The sequence below is a fragment of the Lampris incognitus genome, chromosome 1, assembly GCF_029633865.1.
Source record: "Lampris incognitus isolate fLamInc1 chromosome 1, fLamInc1.hap2, whole genome shotgun sequence".
NCBI classification, from domain to species: domain Eukaryota; kingdom Metazoa; phylum Chordata; class Actinopteri; order Lampriformes; family Lampridae; genus Lampris; species Lampris incognitus.
In genome coordinates this window covers 132318376-132339302 of record NC_079211.1, presented here as the reverse complement: position 1 = coordinate 132339302, position 20927 = coordinate 132318376, and the positions used below count along the sequence as shown (strand labels likewise).

The window sequence follows — 20927 nt, the reverse complement described above, 5'->3', positions numbered from 1 at the left end:
TTCATTTCTGTTCTGCTCAGCTCAGCTCTGTGACATCCATGTCCAAGTGGGTGTTTTGCAGCTCTTCCGTTGACAGACAGTGTAATGATGCCCTACAGTAGAGTCCCCACTGGGTCTTAAAGCTGCCATACGCCTTGCTCCTCAGACTGCCAAGGCACACCGATAAGCTGTCCTTTTATATGCCCTCTCTTCTCACCTGTCTCTTCGTGTGTGTGTGTGTGTGTGTGTGTGTGTGTGTGTGTGTGTGTGTGTGGGTCTGTGTGTGTGGGTCTGTCTGTCTGTCTCTGTCTCTATCTGTGGGATTGTATGTGTGTGTGATCGCATACTTGTGTATGTGTGTTTGTGAGTGCCTACACATACCCTGTGTGTGTACCTGTGCGTGGGCGTTTGTTTTCCTCATCAGGCTTGGCTAAGCCCATGGGACTGGTGGAGGGGCCAGGCGGCCTGGGCCAGGGAGGCGCTGCTGCCACTCTGGGGGAGGACAGTCGGGATGCCGAGGGGAAGTATGAGGAGTACGGCTACAATGCTCAGCTCAGTGACCGCATCTCCCTGGACAGGAGCATCCCAGACTACAGGCCCAAAAAGTAGGTCCACCTTGCCCACCTCCATTTCCTCTCACTCCTCCATGCACCTGTCATAAATTCTTCTTTTCTCTTTCCTGCCTGCTCTGGTTCCCTCAGCAGGGTGGTCATGTGTTCAGAGAGACAATCAGTTGCAGGTTTATCTGAAAGGGAACCAATCACAATTTTCAACATTATCTCCCATGTATATTTTTTAGGGACAACACTCTGTGAAGCACTCGTATAGTCTCACCAGCCAGGAGAGTAATGGTAATGGGTTCAGCCAGAGGTGTACTGAGCCCATTACCCAAGTCAGATAATGAGAGAAACAGGCAGGTTTTTCTGTTTTGAAGAAACAAATCGCTACTTTGGTGGGCAGGCCTACTAGTGATGGTGTTCTTTCAAACAAGCATGCAGTCGCACATTCTTTGTTGAACCTGAACTCATGTTGGTTAATTTGGAGAAATGAGCAATGGAGGAGTCTCCAGGCAAAACTCCATCAGAAAATGTTGACGTTTGTGGGTTTTGATGATAGATAGATAGACAGACAGACAGACAGACAGACAGACAGACAGACAGACAGATAGATAGATAGATAGATAGATAGATAGATAGATAGATAGATAGATAGATAGATAGATAGATAGATAGATAGATAGATAGATAGATAGATAGATAGATAGATAGATAGATAGATAGATAGATAGATAGATAGATGGATGGATGGATGGATGTACTTTATTGTCCACAAGGGAAATTCATTTTGCTCAGGTCAGTACATCCAGACAACACAATAGGTAAAATAAGTAAATACCACCACAATAAGAGCAGAAAAGATTTTTAAAAGAAAATAAATGCTTTAGTACTCAGTCTGAGTGAATGTGTGTGTGTGTGTGTGTGTGTGTGTGTGTGTGTGTGTGTGTGTGTGCGCGCACGTGCATGTGGGGTGTTAGCACAGCAGGTCTAGTTCTTCCAGGCGGCGGGGGCAAGGGGGTTCCGGGGGGCTGTGCTTCTTAAGGAGCCTAATAGCAGAGGGGATGAAACTGATCCTGCCGCTGTTTGTTTGGAATACGGGGGCAACATAGTATCTCCCACCAGAGGGCATGATCTGAAAGCAGGTGCTGAGGACAAGAGCAACAAGCACAACCCGTTTAATGGCATTGTAAAAGAGCAATATGATGTAGATTTAGAAGATACACCCAGGCCCATTAGAGCTAGCAATGTGATATTTGCAAAGCTTACTCCCTACAAACGAGAGGCCATATCTGCAAAACCAGGCTTTTACCATGGGCAGTTGGCAAACAGGCAAGGGCACTAAAATTAAGTGTTTAATACATATTCTTTGCAAATATTTGAGATTGCTGACAGAGTGGGACAAACATGCCTTGAAGAGAGCACAATCTCGTTTTTTTTCTTTCTTTTTTTTATCGTGGCTATCCAAGGGCGGGATATGTCCAGCCAGATTTAGAGATTTGGTCAGCACCAGTCAGAAAACTAAATGAGTTTCTCACATCTGTTCGGCCAGACTTAAAGCCATAATACGGAGCAGTCCCCCTGTATGTTGTCAAAACGCCAACAAAATCGTGCAGAAAGTGTCCACCAGTGATACCACTGGCAAACAATGTGTGAATGTGAAAATTACATCCCTAACTTCCTGGTTTGCTGCTTACCATGAAAACAGGCTACACTGTATAAGAAAATGCTGTTGTGTTGAATGCCAGTGAATGCCTTACAAAGAAGTCAATTCTGCACAAAGTTGGCAGCGTTTCAGAGACACACGGGAGACTGCTCAGTATTTTGGCTGCTAACAGTGTTTATCCCTAAAACATATATACAGAGAGATAAAGTTGAAAACCGTGATCGTTTCCCTTGAAGTATCTTCAAGAAAGCCACCAGAAACCGTACTTGCTGCGGCGCCGCCTCACTTGAAACGTGAAGAAATGCATATCCTGTTGTACATGTGTGCATTTCAGACAAATTCACTAACAATCGCACCGTGTGCAATATGGTTATTTGAGAGCTCAGCACAAAAGAAAAAAAGAAACATCTTATCTTCTTAACCACACCTCTTTTTTGCTACCTCTTTGATACTTTTAATCTCTCTCATCTTTCTCATCGGCTTACTCCTCTGGCTCCTCACTCCTTTTTTTCCCCCCAGTCAGTCCAATTCAGGCTGTGTGGCCACAAGGCGTGTCTGTGCACTGCCTTGGCCAGGGGGCGTCACTCGAAAAGGAAATTGTTTTAGACACATGTAATCCTGACATGAAAGGGCATCGTCCCACACTGCCAAGATGATGATGATGACAGTCACAGAGCTAATTCATAATGTAATAAAAAGCAATTTGCAGTAGTTTTTTTCTCCAAGAGAGTCACAGAGGACACCCAGCAAGCAATCTTAATGTTTTTGTTTTTCGGGGGGGGGGGGTTTGGGGTAAATTTTAGACTTAGACCGTAGAGTTACATCTGTGATACAGGGACTGCAGCAGGAGGTGGGGAGGGAAGGGCTGGGGGGTAATCAGGGCTGCCAGTGGCGTTTGTATCACACAGTGTCAGAGAACAATGCCGACAGGCGGAGACGTCGAGAGGAAATCTGACGGCCGAGAGAGGGCTCCATGGGCTTTAGCCGGGATAACAATTAATTTCATCCAGATCTCTTTGTTCCTCGCTCCTTTTCATGGCTGGAGAAGAGAAATTAGACAAGAGCGGAATGAGGAGGAGGAGGGTGAGTAAAAAGGAGCTTGCTAATTAATAACGTCGGCTGAGAGTGCTTCTGGAATGGAGGGGTTTTGGGAAATGACTTTTTTTAATTGACTGATTCAACAGGAAATGGGATGTTCTTTAAAAGAGAAGCAAGCACTGGAGGTTTGCGAAAGTGCGTTTTTCTGGGTTGTAAACGGTGCCTGCATTGCAGTGCTGTTTTTGTGGTATTCGTTTCGCACCAGCTTCATAGGGTTAGGATTGAATATTTCAAATGTCTTTCCCTGTGGATGTTATTAACTATCTACCGAATGGTTGATGCGCCCATAAATGAGAATATACCAGGGTTATTGTAGCATGGATACAAACCATTTCAAACAAGGAAATCCTCAACAAGACAATAGGCGTACATACTGTATGATAAAGATTCAGCACATTTGTTATGTGCTTAACACATCGCAAGCACACCTTTGTCTTAGTATCTAGTATCTATAAGATTACAAGTACCATGAAGAGCAAAGGAAACCATCTTTACTGGGCAAAACAATTGCTCACAGGTGTCTGGGTAGTGTAGCAGTCTATTCCGTTGCCTACCAACGCGGGGATCTCCGGTTCAAATCCCCGTGTTACCTCCGCCTTGGTTGGGCGTCCCTACAGACACAATTGGCCATGTCTGCAGGTGGGAAGCTGGATGTGGGTATGTGTCCTGGTCGCTGCACTAGTGCCTCCTCTGGTCAGTTGCGGCGCCTGTTCAGGGGGGAGGGGGAACTGGGGGGAATAGCGTGATCCTCCCATGTGCCATGTCCTCCTGATGAAACTCCTAGCTGTCAGGTGAAAAGAAGCAGCTGGCGACTCCACGTGTATCGGAGGAGGTATGTGGTAGTCTGAGGCCCTCCCCGGATCGGCAGAGTGGGTGGAGCAGTGACTGGGATGGCTCGGAAGAGTGGGGTAATTGGCCGGATACAATTGGGGGAAAAGGGGGAAAATCCCCCAAAAAAACAAAAACAAAACAATTGCTGACAGCAAAAGTTGGTTGTTGCTAAAATCCAAATATTATTTGCAAATCGAGTTGTTAATGGTAGTGGGTAACAGCTGCTGTTTTCAGGACTCTAGCCAGGAGTCTTGTACGGAATTGCTGCAGCTTTCTGTCTCATGCATCAAGAAAGACAGTCCCATTTTTCAGCATTGAGATTCTGTTTCTGTTAGTCTGCACTGTGGCCATCGGGTGTTTGACGCGTGGTGGAAATACGTGCAGGTACTATGCACCTAATGAGATTTTAATTGAACAGTTATTTAGCACAGAGGCCTGCGATGACTGCAGGGAAGCAAACCCCATGAAACATGAATTGTAGCTCAATACATATCTCTCCCTCTCGCTATCTCACACACACACACACACACACACACACACACACACACACACACTCACACTCACACTCACACTCTCTCTCTGTCACTGTCTCCTTCTATCGCCCTGCCTCCCTGAGAAAAAGATTAATTCAGATTAATCACAGTCACTACTGGGCTCTCAGTTCAATTCAGATTTGCAAACACTTATTCTGATGGGGGGAGAAAAAACAAAAACCTGTAATCCCTGTTCAGTGGCCACTGTTCTGTGCTTTTGCATTGCTGGTCACCTTTAGCTGAGACATCCCGACAGAAAAACCCAGAATATTAAGTGGACTCTGTTTTATCGTGACTCAGCATTCACAACATAACGTTCTCATAGGTACAATAACAGCCCATTGGCATCTGGTGCGATAAACAGATAACAGTGGACACGGCAGTGACTTTGCAGAGGACAAAAATTGTCTCAGAATCAAATGAAAGGGAAGGGACATTCATAAATCTTGCGGTGGTGTTGATATAAAAAAAAAGGCAATTAAGCACATCCATGTCCTTTTCGTCTTCTACTGCTGTCCCATCTTTTCACCCAGGAGCATGCCTGTTGCACTTACTGTAATCTCCACGCCACCTCTTGGCCAGCGGCAGGATTTTGTGTTAGTTTATCTTTCAGGAGGGTGATAAACGGAGAGGAGCATGTGGAAGGCCAGAGAAACAGGAGCAGCTTCATCTCCTATGGCCTCTGATGCCGCTGAATAAGATCACAAGGTCTTGTTCCCCTCCATTTGTGAGCAAAAGCTTTCACTGCAAATTGTTGCTCTTTCCGATGCTGGAGTTTATCTTTTGGATAGAGGACAGAGAAATGACTAGCCAAACGATAATCTATCTGGGAAGAGTGCTCCCTGATTGGAAAGTTGCTTCGGCGTTTCTTGCATCGTGTAGGTTACAGGAGGTTAATGTGAAATTTCACACCGAATAAGAGCAGCCAGAGGGGGGATAAGGCAGACGGAGTGGCTGGGACCGGGCAGGCCGGCAAAAGGAGGAGTTGGGGAAGTGTGATGGGAATAAGTCTTAATCTGGCGTTCTGTTTCTGTCAAAGCTCGTTCCAGGTCAAATTATGAGCGCTGGCCACTCAGCTCGGTCCCATTACAAAAAGATGAGTCGATCGCTCATCCTGTTACGGTCTTACAAGGCTCTCCCCGCTCTTGCAGACAGGTACAAATTTAAGGTTGAGCGATGCCCCAAATTGGATCCAGTAACTAGGGCAATGGAACTACAATATCACTTTACGTTCTGAACATTGAAATCCAGCCACAGACCACAGCTCAACTAGAAGGGATGAGGGGTTCTCGCCCCCCTACCCTCTCCCGAGTCTCACATGATATTACTACGGTAATATGAGATGCAGGTTCTTCATGAGACATACACAGCTGAGCAGGAATGAGCCATAAATCACTTTGCTTTGCGACATCATTTCATTGGCTGTGTCTCTGCAAAGAAAAGCCACAGTGCAAAAAAAAAAAAATCCCTCACTCAAACTCGCCGTCAGATTTGTCATCATATTTATAGAGCTGGCAAGGCTGATTGAGAGAAGCAATACAAAAAAAAAGACAAAAAAACACACATAAGAAGGAACAAAAGAAAGTTGCTGAGAGAGTGCAGGATTGTGCCGGGAGGAACCAAAATGATATAGTGAAAGCACTATCAATCAAAACACCTGTGCATTTACTCTTGCAAAAACAGAGAGGGGGCACAGCCTGAAGAAAGTGTAGATAGATGTACGCAGTGTAGTTCATCAGAAACCGGCTCCGTGGTTAAGCCTCCTCTCCTCTGCGGTCACATGGAAACGGGCTGCAGCTACGGATGTAGTTGATCATTTCCCTGACTGGTACTAACTTTCTACAGTTAAACTGAATGAATGCAGCATAACTTGTTTGGCCTCTGCCTGACGTTGGTAGGGAAGTTAGAACGGGTGACGCCGTAGCATTAGCTTGAATCCCTTGTTCAATATTAAAAACGACCAACTATGACAGGCTCAAAGGACAAGGCCGCGTTGACAACACAACTGGCGTAGTGTACAAATACTCCTGAAAAAGTCCTTAAAAATGATTAAGCATGGCAAAGCAGTGCTAGGGGAAAGACGTTTGGTTAAAATAAGTGGCTGAAAGATAGGTAGAAATGTGAAATCACTGCAGTGACCCCATTTACTGTATTGCATTGTTTGGTTGTGCATTTTATTGCAACAAGTATCTATGCAGTTGATTTCCCAGAGGATTAGAAGATGCCATCTGTTATTTCGCCCAGTATAATTGCCAGTTTCTCTAATGCCACTTCTCATTTTGGGAAGGTGAGAATGTGCTAGTATAGGCACACACACACACACACACACACACACACACACACACACACACAGCCCTGTGCTCATAGTAACACTCATGGCTGTGAGATATACTGTATGACTCGAATGGGTGGAGAGAGGAGGATGTTACGTTAGCAACATGCTGGGATCCATCTGCTGTTTGGATGTCCCTGCCGGCAGAAGCCCACACTGTCTTTCACTTTGGATGCTGGATACTGCTGACTGAAGCTGACATCACAGTCAACCAGGGTACTATCAGATGGCTCACAGAAAGGGAAGCAAACTTTATCTGTCCCCGAATGAGCTACTGTAGTTCAGTGAAATGATGTATTTGAACAACTCCCATTCTTACAAAAGTTCCCATCCACCCTTCTTGTCTTTGCCTCATCCTCTGTCTCCTTCTATAGCCATTTCATTATTTATGATAGTAGCAGAGTGTGTGTGTGTGTGTGTGTGTGTGTGTGTGTGTGTGTGTGTGTGTGTGTGTGTGTGTGTCTGATAAAGTTTGGTGGCATATACCAAAGCAAGTCAATATCATATTTAATTAAAAGTTCTAGTCTGGATGGTATTTTACTTGGAGGCTGAAGCATTACACTTGCCCTTTGCAGTTCATTTTCACCACCGGCATGCCTGATGGGGAAGTTTGAGAGCTTGGCGGGTTTAGCTGTAAGTAAAAATACAGCATAGTTACTACTTTGAATCAACTTGATAATAATACACAGGGCAACATTACAATCAACAGTTTTAATTCTCGCACAGTATCCCTGCATTTTCCCTGAACACTGGACAAAGGCCTTTACACATGGGGACGTGATGACACAAAAGTGCAAAATACTCGCCTGCGAATATTTCACATCAAAACTAAAGGTCAGCAGTGATATGAATTGCGACAGAATTTGCCTGTAAGTCCGTTAAAACAAAAACAAAAAACATTGCATCCAACTGCATAAATCATGATAGTCTCACTTCGCCGTGAGACTTGAGAACAAATCTGATTTGACGAGGAACAAAACTTCTCGAGATGAATCTACAGCCAAATCTTTTCTAACCAGCTGACCACAAAAAAGAGCAACTTATTGCGCGACTATACACTGTCAGACTACGGTCACACATGCGCAATTTTTTTTAATTCATTTTTTATTCAGAACATATAGAACAAACGTATAGTGACAGACTCAATGTTGTATCAATCAAGTAAAGTCTCCTGTCCAAAATACAATCACACCTCCTATGACAGAATGGTTTCTATTTATGCATAGGGCGTGTCTAGCCATCAAATTATTTTTGATGGTTAGACACGCGTGAAATTTAACACTGGTGAATGTTCACCTTCCGTTCACTTCCATTCTACGCGAGCGAAGGGGTGAATTAAACATTCACTACCGGTGGCCAAAGAAATTTGTGTCTTCGCTTCGCGTGGAGTTTAACTTTGGGGTTTTTGTTCTCTGAACTGTGAAAGATGGAAAACATGATTTGGCAATTAACACAATTATTATTCTTGGAAAGTGCTTTTTACATAAGAACAGATTCCTGAAAACGCAACTTAACTTTTGCATATTTCATAGGGAACTGTGCCATTATGTGTCATCGCTGAGGTTAATAGAGAACAAGAATGCTATGGAGCTCTAACTTGATAGAACAACTTGAACTAGCAGAGAACCCCTAGGACTCGCCTCCCTTTCATTTATGTACTTAATTTTGTTTTTTTTTGGGGGGGGGGTTTCTTCCCAATTTTATCTGGCCAATTACCCCACTCTTCCGAGCCGTCCCGGTCATTGCTCCACCTCCTCTGCCGACCCAGGGAGGGCTGCAGACTACCACATGCCTCCTCCGATACATGTGGAGTCGCCAGCCGCTTCTTTTCACCTGACAGTGAGGAGTTTCACCAGGGGGACATAGCGCGTGGGAGGATCACGCTTTTCCCCCCAGTCCCCCCCCCCGAACAGGCACCCCGACCGACCAGAGGAGGCGCTAGTGCAGCGACCAGGACACATACCCACATCCGGCTTCCCACCCGCAGACACGGCCAATTGTGTCTGTAGGGACGCCCGACCAAGGCGGAGGTAACACGGGGATTCGAACCGCCGATCCCTGTGTTGGTAGGCAACGGAATAGAATTTTATTTATTGCATTTTTTTGTGCTCCCCCCCCCCTTTTTATGTGTTTGTTGTATGTGTAAACTACTAATAAGATACATTAACCAGTCGGTATTGTACGACATCGTCCGTCAAAACTACAAACTGCCCCTCAATTCATATTTCACAGCATACAAATATAACTTGTACACCAATGTTCCTCCCCTGTATTTGTCCATAAAACCACAATAACATGTACAAGTGATACAATTAAGTGTAAACGTTTATTTGTCTTTTTTTAACGTTTATTTATTTTTCTCTGGACCTCGGTGTACATTTTCCCGTCACAAAACCAACAACCGCTCAAACTGACTACAAACCAGCAAGCTTATTTCCGTGTGCGTCACATCCTGCATTGCCCACATCCAGCATGACAGAATACGAATTTCGCCTCAGGCTGTTGATATGTGCGTGTATGCGTAGGAGCCGTGCTTTCCTTTCGTATTCAACAACATCTACACTCACCGGCCACTTTATTAGGCACACCTGTTCAACTGCTCGTTAACGCAAATTTCTAATCAGCCAATCACATGGCAGCAACTCAATGCATTTAGGCATGTAGACATGGTCAAGACGATCTGCTGCAGTTCAAACCGAGCATCAGAATGGGGAAGAAAGGTGATTGAAGTGACTTTGAACGTGGCATGGTTGTTGGTGCCAGACGGGCTGGTCTGAGTATTTCAGAAACTGCTGATCTACTGGGATTTTCACGCACAACCATCTCTAGGGTTTACAGAGAATGGTCCTGTTGAGAAATCACCTTCGTGGTCCTCGTCCCCGGGTCCGTTGATGTGAAGAAAACAGCCACCACGTCTTAGGAGATTAAAATAATTTTATTGAGTACAGATCTGGAGACACACTGCCAATCCGTCGTGTGTGTCTGACTTCTTTGTGTGCCCTGGTGGGTTATATAGACCCCCCTGCTTCTCCTTCACGACACCCCTGGTCTTGATTATCCTATCAATAGAACCGTTTGGTGGTTGAGCTTTAAGAAGTGCTCATCCTGTTTTAACCTACTGAGCTTAGCAGGGGGTCCTCCTCGTACCAGACACGGTGTCTCTCCCAAGGCCCCAGGGGAGGGCAACCCCCTCCCCTACCCACATTCTTGTGGGAGACCTGCAATATATTTGTCTACACGAAGGTGTCTTCTTCACCCTCTGTTCTGGTTACATACATTGGTTACATACAGAGTAATACAAAATACACTCGGATTATATTTAATATCAATCAACAATTCCCCCTTTTGATCTCCTCTAAGGAGATCACTAAAAGGCTTCTAACTCCTGATCTAAGGGGTTCAGGACAAACAGGGGCATCATAGGGGGCGGTAGTTCCCCGTCTTTATGCTCGATAGCCGTGATGATGAGCCGGTTTACCAGGGAACGCAGGCAGGGTATGAAGCAACAACCGCAAGTTGCTAGTATAGCCAGGAATACGCCGAGGGAAAGGAGGAGGGACATTACAACACCCTTCCACTTGCCAAATAGGGAAGCGAGCCATCTTTAAACGGGTTGGCAATCCCAGAGTACTCATGCATGGTTTGTGATAATGCCCTCAGACCCTCGAGGGCTCGTGTAACAGATCCATCTGAGGCGGTGTTATTGGGAATGAAAGTACAACACTGGTCCCCAAACATAGAGCAAACACCCCCTTTTTACCTCATCCCGCTTTGCCCGGCTCTGGGTTAAATCAAAAGCCCAGACGCACACGGTCAGCCACATCACCACGGCCAGAGCCCCAACCGCAAATCTAGTTTCTACCTGATGGTGAGTTCTTTTGACCGTCATGGCGCAGGCTGCTGGGTCGCCGATCTGCTGGACCGTTCCTTCCGAATCAGCTTCTTCTAGCCGGGTTTGTGATCGTCCGGCCGGGCTCCTCTATGACCTAGGGGAGAGGTTACCAGCACTTTCACCCTGTTCCAAGCTAACAGTGTGGTTTGGTGCTTCGCTGGAATCTGGTCTCTCTTCCTGGGGGGACGTTGCCTCCTGTAGGCCCTCTGGTATAGCGTCTAGGGTCCGTCCGGGCTCCTCCGCGACAGCACACGGACTCCAGTGGTACCAGACTTCTCCTTTCCCTTTCAGCCGGACTGCGTGAGACGTCCTCTCTACCACCTCGTAGGGTCCGGTCCACCGGGGCTCCGCCCACTTCCGCTGAATGGCTCGCAACAGGATCCACCACGCCTGGCGGAGGGTGGATTCCGGTGCTGGCATGCGTCTTTCGCCAACCTGTCGGGAGAAATCTGAAACCAAAGCCTGTAATTCTTTAAAACATGTGCTTTTAGTTCCCCCCATTGACTCTAGTCCCTCCGTTGAGGCCGCCCCTGGCCCCGGAAACTGTCGCCCCGTCATTAATTCATATGGGGTGAACTCGGTCCCCTGATTGACTGATGACCTAATCGTCATTAGTGCCAAGGGAAGGGCCTCAACCCAATTCATTTTAGTTTGAGCACAAATTTTAGCCAGTTTTTGTTTGAGGTTGTGATTCATTCTTTCTACCTTGCCCTGGGACTGTGGATGGTATACGATCCCAAAGGCGTGTTTCAGTCCTAATAGGCTCTCGACCTTTCTGAGGTCGGCCCCCTTGAAATGAGATCCGTTGTCAGAGCGGATTTTGGAGGGAAATCCATGTCGAGGTATGTAGTGGTTAATCAAGCATTTTATAACAGTGGCGCCATCTTCCTTTTTTTTGCCGGCCATGCCTCCGGCCACCCTGTCAATTGATCCACACACACCAACAAATACTGGTGTCCTTTCACCCTCTTGGCTTCCCCCATATCCATATAATCCAATACCACCTCTTGTCCTGGACAAGAGATCCGGGGAAATCCCCCCATTTCAGGTTTTATGGTGGGGCGTGGATTATACTGAGTGCAAATCGGGCAACTCTTGACGTGGTATTTAGTCATGTCGGTCAAAAAAGGATGCCACCAATGGCAAAGATTTCGATTCATCTGAACAGCCCCTACATGCCCTATTCCGAGTCTGAGTATATGGTTACCCTTTTTTTTCCTTGTTTTTTTCTTCTTTTTTTTCACTTAATCCTACCAGCACTCTTATTAGTGTGAGACCGAGGGTAAACAGCCGCATTATTGTCAGTGCACGACCTCATGCGCGTTTTAAATGATCTTACGCGTGCGACGAATCTCCCAGGGTTTTGCTGAGGAATCTCGGCGACACCGACCAAACGGACCACCCGCCTCTCCCTTTCTTAGGTTATTGGGAGATCGGTAACTATGTTCTTGTCCCGAGAAGATCAGTCCGCCGGTTGTCCGTTTGGCGAGCGACGTGAGATCCCACTTCTGACACCAAATTGTGGATTTTCTTATCCTCTTAATGGGCTCTTGCCCCAGCAACCTCTGGGACGAACAATCATTGGACAAATATTGGAGCAAACAGAAAATCTCTAATGCATCTGCAGATGGAGAGTCATATAATCACAGAAGTCAGTCTGTGAGGATATGCTCCGCCCCTATACTGGAGATAGGGGTTTTTATAGCACAGTCCATCATGTCATACCCTATGTTTCCTGCATTAACCAAGGTGTTGTCTTACAAAGGAATGCAGGAAAACATCAGTCATGTTCTGTGCCTGGTGAGTGTCTGTAGATTTATTCTTTTACTGCCCCAGGCCGGAGTGGCCCTCATGTTTTAGTGACCCCTAGTTGTTATCTTTACTGCCCAAGGCTGGGGAGGCCCTCATGTGTTAGTGACCATTTGTCGTCTGCAGTGAATGGGAAGTTTCATACACACAGAGAAGTGGAAAACTACAGAGTACCTACGGAGTGCACATGGAGTACTATTTGTACTCCACAATTCCCCCCTTTTGTTCATCATTGAACACCCAAAGGTAACATAGAGGGGGAAGATGAAACAAGGTCCCCTTCCTGTTAGGCAAGGAGGTGATAATACACGAGCTGAGTAGCAATAAGGCCGTGTATCAAACGCCGAACTATGGGCACAATGCAGCAGGTGAGGAGTAGCAGGACACCCAGGAAAAGTGATGCTGCTTCGGCCAGGCGAGTAAAAGACATCAGGATCCATTATTTGCATCAGCATCTCCGACATGAACTGCACCGGATCTCTACCGGCCTCACTGCCTTCAAAAATGTTCAGTACATGGAGATTGACCCTCCGAGATCGGTTCTCGAGGTCGTCGATTCGGTCCTGCAGAGACAGGTTTTGGGTTCGGACCATTTTGATGGTGGACTCAGCTGCAGTTAAACGTTCAAAGTTGTCACTGGTTACAGACTCCACAGAGGCAAGGCGATTTCGGACTCTCAAAGCCAAACCCAAGTCTATGGTCTCCAGAGCTAGCTAGTTGGTGCTAGTCTCATCTAGACAACCAGAGGGGTCTTCATGTGTGGGGGGATTGGCTGGGCCAGGAGCAGACCACCCTGACCTCCTCTCTCACCCGGAAGCTAACCGGGACACCATGGAGACCACCCTTATACAGACACAGCTCCTACAGCCACGTTATGTGGCGGGTTGCTCTTAGTTCTGTCCAGCCGGGAGGTTGTCTTCCCGTGGAGCATACCCCGGGGCCCTGGACCCGGTACCACGGAAGTGGGGGTGTTACTCAGCTCGTCTGGAGGAGGGGGAGGAGCAGGTGATGACAATATCTGGAGGGAAACACTTTCAGAGAGAAACTGCACAACACTGAAAACACTGTCATTCTAGGATTCTGAAGATTCGTAGTCAACTTGATTCAGTGTTCTTCAGATACTTCCGCTATGATCTAAGTTGGTATCCGTTTGTTTCTTATGAAGTAAAAAATCAAAGAAAACTGTACAGAAGAAGTCTCACAACCATTCTAAATTTCAATTCCTCATTCCCACTACCCCTCTTTTCACACAAGAACAGAACACATTGTGTCAACCCATTTAACCATGAAGGAGAAGAGAAAAAAAAAGAAAGTATGATATGATCAGTTTGTATGTTAGTTGTTAGTAAACCAAAAACAATTTCATGCAGTCGAATGAATCGGACTTTCATTTCATCCAAGCTGTTTACAAATGTTCCGAAGTCTGTAATGTTGTACTTCTCTGAAATAAATTGTCTTTAAAACGAAAACAGACGAGGGATAATAAAGATAGTTGTTGTCTCAGATCCTGAACGTTCAAATAAACCTAAATGAATACAACCATAAGGTATCTTGTAAATCATTGAAACAATGAGCTGTTTGAAGACAAAAAACAAATGCCCCCCACCTTAACTAAATGAAACAACAAGAAGCCCCTTTCAAGGCCCCAAAAAGAGGGGCGGTGGGGTTTCAAAGGAAAGAAACGCGCAATTAACAATACAAAGAAATTTATGTAATCAGTTAAAACCAAATAAATCAAACCAAAAATGAGTCTTATGAGGAGGTTTAAACTCATGTTAAAAAATAACATAAACATAGCCATAGCATAGACCTTTAAAACGCAGGACTCAGTAGGTTTCATTCATATTCAAATAAAATGTAATCGTCCTCCACACAAGAAATTGTCAAAGAAATGAATACCCTCTTTAAAAAAAAAGAACATCATAAAATTCACACCTTAGTGTTGGAAAACAAAACAAGTTCAATTTAACACAGAGGAAAGTCAACATAAAAACAAATGAACCAATGGGTGTCTTCTAATGGAAAGAAAAACAACAACAGCTTAAAACAACATAACTGTGGTTTACACTGTCCCTGTTACTCTCAAGGCAACCCCCCATTCCCCCAAGGTGTGAAGTGGGTAGGCAGTTGGTTCCCACCAGTTATTCTTTAAAAAAAATCCCAGTAACAGAAAGAAAAACAGAACAAGTAAAATTAAAAATATTGCAACTGTGGCGTTGGACATAACAGAGTTCTGCTTAACAGTTCAGAAAATGAAACAGGGACAGGAATTTCTTCGGTTTAGGGGAATCCTAAAAGAAGTGAGGACAGGATCAATTTAATGTGAAAAATACACCACAAAAACTTTTCAATGCAACAAAAACAAAAAACAAAAACCAAATGGATATATCACATTTTATATGAGGTACCTCAGAAAGAAAAGAAATAGATTTCTTGAAAGGATTTAAATAATTAATGCTTCAGGTTGTTGACTTTCTAAAGCCAGTTGTTTGTCACACAAGAACAAAAGCCGGGTTGGGTCTGATAAGGATGCTAAACGAGGTGGTCTCTGAAGACTCCTCTCACACCCCAATTGTCAGGAAAACAAAAGGTTTGGAAAAGCCAAAACAAAACCTCCCCCAGCTTTTATGTCCCCTTTTAAGCCACTCTCAAGGACTTGCAACTTCTAAACAACACAAAATGGCCAGACGGACAAACACCACAAAACAAACTATGAACACACACACAGACAAGTCATGTCAAACACAAAAGTCAGTCAGGGTCAGTCAAGGTGCGGTTTGGTACCAATGGTTTCGTGTCATAGTCCTCTGTAGCTTTTTCTTTCCCTACTTTCACACACTATTTTTTCCGAGTATTCAACATTATTCTGACCAGTACATCTATTTGTTCCCATAAGGACTTCCACCGGGGCTTCTCTTCACCCTTTTCACCCGTCACAAATACCTTCCCAACGGAACGGCATCCTCCGCCTTTCTCTCTCTCCCAATATAATAGCTTCTTCTAACCTCCTTTGTTCTTCCTCCCTTCGTCTCGCCTTTGCCTTGGCACCCTCATTTTTTTGGTTCGTCATCATTTGTATCAGTATGTCGCTCTGCTTCTGCAGGGACTTCCACTACGGTCCGCTCCCGCTTTTTTCTCCTTCTTCTTTTTCCATTCTACCTTTTACGTCTCCTGTCTATCTGTTAGGGACTCCAACCCTTACTCTATTTAACCAATTGTTCAGGGACTCCAACCCTTACTGTATTTAACCAATTGTTCAGGGACTCCAACCCTTACTGTATTTAACCAATTGTTCAGGGACTCCAACCCTTACTGTATTTAACCACTTTTTCAGGGACTCCAACCCTTACTGTATTTAACCAATTGTTCAGGGACTCCAACCCTTACTGTATTTAACCAATTGTTCAGGGACTCCAACCCTTACTGTATTTAACCAATCTTTCAGGGACTCCAACCCTTACTGTATTTAACCAATTGTTCAGGGACTCCAACCCTTACTGTATTTAACCAATTGTTCAGGGACTCCAACCCTTACTGAGCTCTATTTAACCAATTTTTCAGGGACTCCAACCCTTACTGTATTTAACCAATTTTTCAGGGACTCCAACCCTTACTGTATTTAACCACTTGTTCAGGGACTCCAACCCTTACTGTATTTAACCACTTTTTCAGGGACTCCAACCCTTACTGTATTTAACCACTTTTTCAGGGACTCCAACCCTTACTGTATTTAACCAATTTTTCAGGGACTCCAACCCTTACTGTATTTAACCAATTTTTCAGGGACTCCAACCCTTACTGTATTTAACCAATTTTTCAGGGACTCCAACCCTTACTGTATTTAACCACTTGTTCAGGGACTCCAACCCTTACTGTATTTAACCAATTTTTCAGGGACTCCAACCCTTACTGTATTTAACCAATTTTTCAGGGACTCCAACCCTTACTGTATTTAACCAATTGTTCAGGGACTCCAACCCTTACTGTATTTAACCAATTTTTCAGGGACTCCAACCCTTACTGTATTTAACCAATTGTTCAGGGACTCCAACCCTTACTGTATTTAACCAATTGTTCAGGGACTCCAACCCTTACTGAGCTCTATTTAACCAATTTTTCAGGGACTCCAACCCTTACTGTATTTAACCAATTTTTCAGGGACTCCAACCCTTACTGAGCTCTAAGCTTCCCTCCTTTGGGGGTCCTCAATTCCCCGGGAGAGTTTTCCCAGCCTTAATCTCACCCCCTCGTCAGAGAGTGAGTGGGTGCGCCACTACCTAGGATCTTAGACAGAGGACTCCAACCTCTTCTACCGATTATCTCCTTTTTACTCTTACCATAGGGGACTCCAACCCCTCCTTTTTTGTTAAACTGGTCGCCTTCTCCTTCCCGAGCTTACTACAATTTAGTAATTCAGTCCAATATGCAGATTTCGTTAAAACAGGTTCTGCTTACCTTATTCGTGTTGTGGGTCGACCCCAAGCTCGGGAGGTGTCGGCGGGCAGCCACACTGTCCAATTAGGACTGCTTCTTCACATCCCGGACGAAGCCCCCAATTTGTTGAGAAATCACCTTCATGGTCCTCGTCCCCGGGTCCGTTGATGTGAAGAAAACAGCCACCACGTCTTAGGAGATTAAAATAATTTTATTGAGTACAGATCTGGAGACACACTGCCAATCCATCGTGTGTGTCTGACTTCTTTGTGTGCCCTGGTGGGTTATATAGACCCCCCTGCTTCTCCTTCACGACACCTCTGGTCTTGATTATCCTATCAATAGAACCTTTTGGTGGTTGAGCTTTAAGAAGTGCTCATCCTGTTTTAACCTACTGAGCTTAGCAGGGGGTCCTCCTCGTACCAGACACGGTGTCTCTCCCAAGGCCCCAGGGGAGGGCAACCCCCTCCCCTACCCACATTCTTGTGGGAGACCTGCAATATATTTGTCTACACGAAGGTGTCTTCTTCACCCTCTGTTCTGGTTACATACATTGGTTACATACAGAGTAATACAAAATACACTCGGATTATATTTAATATCAATCAACAGTCCGAAAAAGAGAAAATATCCAGTGAGCGGCAGTTCTGTGGGCAAAAATGCCTTGTTGATGCCAGAGGTCAGAGGAGAATGGCCAGACTGGTTCGAGCTGATAGAAAGGCAACAGTAACTCAAATAACCACTCATTACAACCGAGGTATGCAGAAGAGCATCTCTGAACGCACAACACGTCGAACCTTGAGGCAGATGGGCTACAGCAGCAGAAGACCACACCGGGTGCCACTCCTGTCAGCTAAGAACAGGAAACTGAGGCTACAATTCGCACAGGCTCACCAAAATTGGACAATAGAAGATTGGAAAAACGTTGCCTGGTCTGATGAGTCTCGATTTCTGCTGCGACATTCGGATGGTAGGGTCAGAATTTGGCGTCAACAACATGAAAGCATGGATCCATCCTGCCTTATATCAACGGTTCAGGCTGGTGGTGTAATGGTGTGGGGGATGTTTTCTTGGCACACTTTGGGCCCCTTAGTACCAATTGAGCATTGTGTCAATGCCACAGTCTACCTAAGTATTGTTGCTGACCATCCCTTTATGACCACAGTGTTCCCATCTTCTGATGGCTACTTCCAGCAGGATAACGCGCCATGTCATAAAGCTCGAATCATCTCAGACTGGTTTCTTGAACATGACAATGAGTTCACTGTACTCAAATGGTCTCCACAGTCACCAGCTCTCAATCCAATAGAGCACCTTTGGGATGTGGTGGACCGGGAGATTCGCATCATGGATGTGCAGCCGACAAATCTGCAGCAACTGCGTGATGCTATCATGTCAATATGGACCAAACTCTCTGAGGAATGTTTCCAGTACCTTGTTGAATCTATGCCACGAAGGATTAAGGCAGTTCTGAAGGCAAAAGGGGGTCCAACCCGGTACTAGCAAGGTGTACCTAATAAAGTGGCCAGTGAGTGTATATACTCTGTGATGGCCTGGCAGCCTGTCCAGGGTGTCTCCCCGCCTGCCGCCCAATGACTGCTGGGATAGGCTCCAGCATCCCCGCGACCCTGAGAGCGGGATAAGCGGTGTAGATAATGGATGGATGGCCAATTTTTAAACATATGACCCATTGGTTTTTATTATCTTGTATATTCTTCTTGTGAAAACTTATTAATCTCTGTTCATCATTCATATTTAGGCTACGATGAGGCTATATATGTAAACGCCTGGCCTGGCTCGAATTTCAACAGATCGGACGTTGTCATTAGGAGTTATGACGTGATGTCCGTTACGCAAAACGTGAGTAGTTGATGCCTTTATTTGCGGTGCGAAAGCTCAGAAATATCGATCTCGTTCTGGAAAAAAAAATGCGTCGCTTTTTCAATGCGTAGTATTCGCGTTCTATGTGAAAGTATTCATGACAAAAAACTACAAAAATATAGTAATGTACACGAATAACCAGACGCGTTGGCTTTTGGCTAACGGGTCGGACCTTTTTGTCGACTGGTTAACGTTGTCGCCCGCGGTGCGGGAGATCCGAGTTCCGGCTGTGACGGTCCAGCCGAGCTGCCTCCCCCCGAATTCGCTACAATATTATACTGTAGTGAATTCGGGGGCGCAGTCAGGGAACCGCCACAGTCGGGACGCGAACCCGTGTCTCCCGCTCCGCAAGCGACAACGTTAACCAGTCGACTAAAGGGTCCGACCCCTTAGTCAAGGACCAACGTATCTACTTATCCATGCACGTTACAATACTGATGTATGAATTAATAGCTCGAAAGAAGAAAAAAAACGCCTCCGAGGTGTAAAGGCCTTTAATACTACTACTACTTTCGGCTGCTCCCGTTAGGGGTCGCCACAACGGATCATCCGTTTCCATCTCTTCCTGTCCTCTGCGTCTTCCTCTGTGACACCAGCCACCTGCATGTCCTCTCTCACCACATCCATTAACCTCCTCTTTGGCCTTCCTCTTTTCTTCTTCCCTGGCAGCGCCATATTCAGCATCCTTCTCCCAATACACCCAGCATCTCTCCTCCACACATGTCCAAGCCATCTCAATCTTGCCTCTTGCTTTGTCGCCAAACCGTTCAACTTGAGCTGTCCCTCTAATATACTTGTTCCTAATCCTGTCCTTCTTTGTCACTCCCAATGAAAATCTTAGCATCTTCAACTCTGCCACCTCAAGCTTCACCTCCTGTCTTTTCATCAGTGCCACTGTCTCCAAACCATATAACCATCTTGTAAACCTTCCCTTTAACTCTTGCTGGTACCCTTGTGTCGCAAAGCACTCCTGACACTCTTCTCCACCCACCCCACCCTGCCTGCTCTCTCTTATTCACCTCTCTTCTGCATTCCCCGTTAATTTGGACAGTTGACCCCAAGTATTTAAACTCATACGCCTTTGCCACATCTGCTCCTTGCATCCTCAAAATTCCTCTCTCCTCCCTCTCATTCACGCATATTTATTCCGTCTTGCCCCTACTGACTGTCATTCCTCTTCTCTCCAGTGCATACCTCCACCTCTCCAGGCTCTCCTCAACCTGCACCCTACTCTCACTACAGATCACAATGTCATCCACAAACATCATAGTCTACGGAGACTCCTACCTGATCTTGTCTGTTAACCTGTCCATCACCATTGCAAACAAGAAAGGGATCAGAGCCGATCCTTGATGAAATCCCACCTCCACCTTGAACCCATCTGTCATTCCAACCGCACACCTCACCACTGTCACACCGCCCTCATACATATCCTGCACCACCCCCACATACTTCTCTGCCACTCCCAACTTCCTCATACAATACCACACCTCCTCTCTTGGCACCCTGGCATATGCTTTCTCTAAATCCACAAAGACACAATGTAACTCCTTCTGGCCTTCTCTATACTTCTCCATCAACACTCTCAAAGCAAACATTGCATCTGTAGTGATCTTTCGTGGCATGAAACCATAGTGCTGCGTGCTAATTGTCACCTCTTCTCTTAACCTAGCTTCTATTAGTCTTTCCTATATCTTCATGCTGTGGCTGATCAACTTTATACGTGAAAACGTTGAAGGACAAAGCGGAGGCAAGTGAAAGGGATTTGTTGCCAGCTATGTAACCTAATTTGAACAGTGTGAAGTGATTTACAAGACCTGTTATGTATGTTCATATTTGCCATACGAATCGGTAAAGCACTTTTGTGCCATCAGCACTGTTGTTTTTGACTTAAAAGCTACATCATGCTTAAGACAAA

General features: G+C 45.5%; 1 protein-coding gene across 1 annotated transcript in view; it reads left to right on the top strand.

Annotated features, from left to right (window-relative positions):
• galnt9 (polypeptide N-acetylgalactosaminyltransferase 9) overlaps window positions 1-20927 on the top strand; it is a 136452-nt gene that overhangs the window by 16975 nt on the left and 98550 nt on the right. The window contains exon 2 of the mRNA XM_056288831.1: window positions 404-584. Within this exon, the coding sequence (XP_056144806.1) occupies window positions 404-584 (181 nt within the window). The remainder of the gene's footprint in view (window positions 1-403; window positions 585-20927) is intronic.